The following is a 5,841-nucleotide window of genomic DNA, read 5'->3' on the forward strand; positions in this document are numbered from 1 at the left end:
AAAACAAAGGCCCCCATTTGTAACTCAGAGAAAAAAAAAAAAAAAAAAAAAAAGAATAAAACAAAAATCTGTACGTCCTTTAAAAAAATAATAAAAAAACAACAAAGCAAATTAAAAATTTATATATTATTTCTAAATTTAGTATATTTGGACAGAGATTTAATATTTGTGGTTTGAGATTAACCACAGGTACCTAAAACCTCAGGTAAATTAAACCATGGAAAATGAAACAAAGGACAAGAGGAAAACTGCCGTAAAACTGTGCTGCTAAACTATGATGACTAGTAGGTTAGGTTTATTAAATGCACTTTGACTTATTATGCTTTCGACTTATAATGGATTTACTCAGGTGAAACTCCATCACAAGTCAAGGAACATCTGCAGTAGTCTGGACTTAGCTGAAGGCTAAAGTGTGGTGTGTGTGAGACAGTGATGAATGAAGCTGAATATGGAATGACACGTGATCAGAAAGTTCTTATGCATACTTTGTAGAGTTCAGACTAATCCTAAATTTATTAAGAAGACTTTGAATGATTTAATCTTAATAAAGAAGCAACATGTTTCAATGTGTATTTTAGAAAGATTTCAGACTACAGTAATATATACAAAGTCACTGTGAGAAACTAAAAAAGGTTAAAATTTGTAGAGACTGTAAGTAACAATAAAGGCATGAATTAAGGTAGAAATAAGTACGAAGAAGAGTATTCAAGAAAAATGTCAAACGACGATGAAAAAAAGACTTAGTCTTCAACTAGATGTAGAAAGTGAGGGTGAGGAAGGAGCTTAAAATGAAGCCCAGAATTGTTTTAGATGAGAGGATGGAATAAAGTCTTTCTCAGAAAAGTAGATAATACGTAAGGAGAAATGGGTATTAAGTATTAGACAACAAATTTCATTCTCAGAAAAGGAGAGAATATGGAAAGAGAAACAGATATTAAGTATTAGACAATGAATTATATCTTGAAAATATTGAATGTAAACAATACACAGTAGTCTAGCACTAGCTCACACTATGGACAGCTATCAACTAATGCAGGCTGAATTATTACCTTCCACACCAGTCCAGGAAATCTCTTCCCCTAATCTTTCTCAGCTATCATGAAGTTGGTACAATCACAAACAGCTTCAACTATAGCCACCAAGTTTCAACTTTCAGAACACGGTATAGGGCTGGTTAACATTGTCAATCTGACTATATTAACAGACTCCCAGAGAGGTGACTGGAACATAGAGCCATTTTACTTATCAGCAGGTTAATCCACTGATGTTCACTGCTGCGTGTGCTATGAGGAGATGGGCCCCAGCTGGAGGTGACTCACTGGACGTGTGCTCTGGAGAGTATCTCTCAGCAGCACTCTCTCCAACTTGCTCTGCTTCTAGGAATTGAGCAGCTTTGCTCCACCATGTCCTTCCACCACAATGTTTCTGCTTGGAACTAGCCAACCCTGGGCTGAGAAATCTGAAACTGAGCCAAATTAAAATTCTTCTCTTTTAAATTATGGGTATCAGGTATTTTATTCAAGCAATGGGAAAGCTGACTCAGATATTATGCCTCCTTCTAATTCTAAACTGGTGCCAAGCATGAGAAGATATATAACAGCCATTAAATATGGGACATAAACTTTACAAGTGGTTCAGATATTTAAATATTTATCAAGTGTCTAATACATGTATCTTTGTATACTGTATTGATACAGAAGGTAAAAATAAAGAACTAGTCATTTTCCTCTAGAAAAATGTAGAGAGATGAAAACTGAAAACAAACATTTTTTTTTTAAATTTATTTTTTAGGTACCAGGGATCAAACTCGGGTCCTTGTGCTTGCGAGGCAGGCAGCGGAACCGCTGAGCTAAATCACCAGCCCAACAAAACATATTTTTAGACTTGAAATGAGAAGGCATTTGAGGTCTGCACATAGAAGGAACAATTTCTCCCAGACTACAGTAGATAAATAACAAAGAAAAGTGACAGAAAAATAAAAAGGTTCTAAATTTGAGTTAGGGATCTTCTCTCAGTTGGGCCTCAATATTAAGTACATAACTCCCAACAAAATGTATTTATCTCATGAAATTCTCTAGGCCATTACCTTGGACCAGAGCCATTTTGCTCTTTCCACACACAGTTCAGCAAGTCGTGATTCTCCTGAGTTAAGCAGAGCATTGTAAGCTGTCTGGTGGTGACCCGCCTTTCTAGCTACTCTGGCACTCTGTAGCCAGCATTCTCCAATCATCTCATTGTAATCTGGTCTAAAGGAATGTGACAAAACACAGGAGAAAAAAGCATCTGTCAGTGTATTCACCAACTTAACTAAAACATCTCTGCCTAACATAGAATGCCTAACATTCTCAATATGCTATTTCACATGATCAGTGATCATTTGATTTTAAAATCCTGATTTAAATTTTTTTAAGGTGCTACATTTTCTTATAAATCTATGAAAATTATTCAAACATAAGTTTTTCTTACATTAAAAAAGTAACATATAAAATTAATTCTTATTAAGATTAGGTTTGTTTCAACTATATAGTACGACCTGGAAGATTGAAAATAGAAAAACGCAGATTCAAACAGAAAATTAGGAAATAAAAATATGAAAAAATACTGTAGTTTTCAAACACTAAGTTCAAGATAATTTAAGAAAGCAATATGGAAACCTTTTGTTGAGGCTTAATAAAGCCCTCCTGAGAGCGAGGATGGGTTCCTTAGCTCTGTAAGAATTCTGGGTCATTTCTAGTCGAGCTGCCCAGTTTAAAGAGTCTTCTTGAAAACTATCTCCTGTAGACTGGTGAAAGAGTGGTCTGATGCTGTGCTCCAATTCACATAACATGTGCAATCTGAAGACAGATAAAGCCTATGTTAAAATGTTATCATATACAGTCTTGTTAATCTCATAAATTTCATACTACATAATGCATGTTATTTCAACTTAGCCCTGAAGAATCTGAATGTGCAGTTTCCTTGATATAATTTCAATATATATTCCTGCTATATAACAAGTTACATTGATACTTTTGATTTCAAATTGAGTCTAAACACCAGTTTATGCTAGTTATTTAGTCCTCTGCTGTGAGTCCCAAATTTTTATGAATCATATTAAGAATGGCATATAAGTCTAAATAGAAATGTATAAAAGTCAAACTTTATCACCTGCATAAAAAAGTTAAAACATAGATCCATTATAAATCAGCATAGAGCTGGGTGTGGTGGTACACGCCTGTAATCCATGAATGCAGAAGGCCAGCCTAGGCTACTAGTGGGTTCAGGGCAGCCTGAATTACAAAGAGAGATGCTGCCTCAAAAAAATAAAATAAAATAAAATAAAAAGAAAGAAAGAAACATAAAATATTTGCATATTATTGTTGCAACTGTAGAGGGCCTGGCACAGTAGCTACCAATAAAAAATTAAGAAATGCAGTTTTAATTTTTTTCATGGAAACCATTGCATATTCACAGTAACCGCCCCCGTATAATAGCCAGAATCTATGAATCTACAGAATCTATGATTCAGTGTGCAATGCACAAGGATATCATTGATTAGCTAAAACTCAGAATTAAATTTAGTGGCCCAATCTCTGGTTTCATTAAGATGTCAACCAAAGGGGCTGACACAAAATACTTCTAACTTAAAAAAGCGTAATTGCCTTTTAAATTTATCACAATTCAATTACAACACTTATTTTATCAGTTTTTTTCACAGGTGAGTTAATACATTTAAAATCATCTGTAAAAGTTAATATTTTTTTCTGGTAATGCCTTCATATATGTGTGTGTATGCATGTGTGCATGTGTGTATGTGTGTGTGTGTGTGTGTGTGTGTTTGTGTGTATGTGTAATGCATTTGTGAATAAGTAAAGGGAATCAATAAGTTATAAACTACAATATTATAAGAAGATAAATATCTTTTTATGTTTTTATTAGTCCTATAATTACCTTTCCAATTAAAAGGATGTAGGTTAGAAAATTTGTTTTAAAAAACTATAGGGGCTGGGCGTGGTAGCACATGCCTGTAATCCCAGCACTGGGAGGCTGAAGCAGGAGGATCACTCTGAGTTTGAGACCAGCCTGAGCTACATAGTGAGTTCTAGGTCAGTCTCAACTACATAGTGAGACCCTGTCTCAAAAAAACCAAAAAAAACAAAACTATAGGGTAAGGCCAGGGATTTAGCTCAGTGGTTCTACTGCCTGCTTTGAAAGAGTAAGGTCCCAAGTTTGATCTCCAGTACCAAAAACAAAAACAAAACAAAAGAACATAGGGTGATTGTGAGGTAAAAAGAATAAAGAGCCACTTTGTATAGCTAAACTATATACCACACATATTATTAGAATTGCTTACTCATTAGAAAATTTCAATCCTGTCAGGTGACATTTATATACCAGGAATATAAAAACATGAGCCCCCAAATACCTCACAATATATTCATATCCTCGCTGGTAAGAGCCTCTTTCAAAGCTTGCAGCAGAAAGAGGTACGATTTGTTCTGCTCTCACTAGTTTCAGTGTGTCATAAAAAGTTGTGGTATCTCTTTTTTTGGCTGATAATAGTAGCTGTCCCAGTCTGACACTCCATGACGTAGATTTTCCATCTGAAAATCAAATGGACAGTCAAGATGGGTCCAAAAGCCAGCTTTATTTCAACTGATAAAATAATGAATAGATGGCTTCACTCTATTTCAAACATTGAAACAGGCAAAAATAAAATAGGATAAGAGCTTAATTATGAATATTGCCAACTACTTAAGTCTGAATATATATGGCAAATTAAAACTGCTTATATTTTAAGAAGTATTTCACCTGCTGCCAAATAGTTTTCCACCAAATCCCACTGTGACAATTTCCAAGCTGCTTCCACTCTGTATGTATTTAATTTGTCTGTCCATTCAGACCTATTAAAAAAGAAAATCATATAAACTAAATTTTAATTTATTTAAATTTAAAAGTGGTACTTAAGATTTTTTATTGGTTCAGATGTTCGATTGATTGTATTACTTTTTAATTACTATATTTGTATTGTATTTCATTTTGTACTCAAAGATACATAGTGATTACTACCCAGAAACAAGAAAATTTTAATATTTTCATTCTTAAAAAACATTTTTATTAATGACTTCTGATACAGCCATTTAAAAATGACATTTCTTCACAAGTTAAATTGAACTACATATAACACAGTCAATTCCTGGATAATAACATAGCCCACGGACAAATTATCTGTGTGTTTAACTTGAATAGAGCATGGAAGAAACAGATATAAATTCAGAGATAAGCAATTCTAATATGTAGGATTCTGAACTAAATTTAAAAATATAAAATTAGAGGGGTGGTAGTTGTGGGTAGCGGACAGCTGGGGTATACACAGGATACTTAGCACCAAGGGTAGAAGAAAGTTGCAAATACACCAAACGTGGTGGTACAGGCCTGTAATCCCAGCACTCAGGAGGCTGAATTACTTATGCTCAGGAGTGTGAGACCAACCTAAACAAAACAGCAAGAGCCTATCTCAAAAAAAGAGTTACAAATGTGTATCACTCACATAACAAAGCACACAAAATTAGTTACCTGTAATATATACCTATTCTCAAAACTATATTTAGTTACTTTAACATTTGGGTTTGCAAAATCAGTGTTATTTTCTTTAAGAGACGGTCCCACTATGTTGCCCTAAACTCCTAGGCTCAAGTCTCTTACCTCAGCCTCCTTAGTGCTGGGATATAGGTGCATGATACCAGGTTTTATGCTATTTTTTCCCAAGGACCCTGTTTAGGTGACACTAGGATGAACAGAGTTATTTTGGATCATGATTGCATAGAAGCATCTGACTTTGTTCATAGTTTGGTTTTTTTT

The 5,841-nt window shown here is 34.3% G+C and overlaps 1 protein-coding gene across 1 annotated transcript in view; it reads right to left on the bottom strand.

Annotated features, from left to right (window-relative positions):
- Positions 1 to 5,841, bottom strand: part of Atr (ATR serine/threonine kinase) — a 101,709-nt gene that overhangs the window by 38,598 nt on the left and 57,270 nt on the right. The window contains exons 31-34 of the mRNA XM_010608182.2: positions 4,792 to 4,883; positions 4,406 to 4,583; positions 2,655 to 2,834; positions 2,087 to 2,246 (exon numbers count right to left, since the gene is read on the bottom strand). Of these exons, the coding sequence (XP_010606484.1) occupies positions 2,087 to 2,246; positions 2,655 to 2,834; positions 4,406 to 4,583; positions 4,792 to 4,883 (610 nt within the window). The remainder of the gene's footprint in view (positions 1 to 2,086; positions 2,247 to 2,654; positions 2,835 to 4,405; positions 4,584 to 4,791; positions 4,884 to 5,841) is intronic.

This window comes from Fukomys damarensis, unplaced genomic scaffold (assembly GCF_012274545.1).
Source record: "Fukomys damarensis isolate Sample0158 unplaced genomic scaffold, DMR_v1.0_HiC HiC_scaffold_37, whole genome shotgun sequence".
NCBI classification, from domain to species: Eukaryota; Metazoa; Chordata; class Mammalia; order Rodentia; family Bathyergidae; genus Fukomys; species Fukomys damarensis.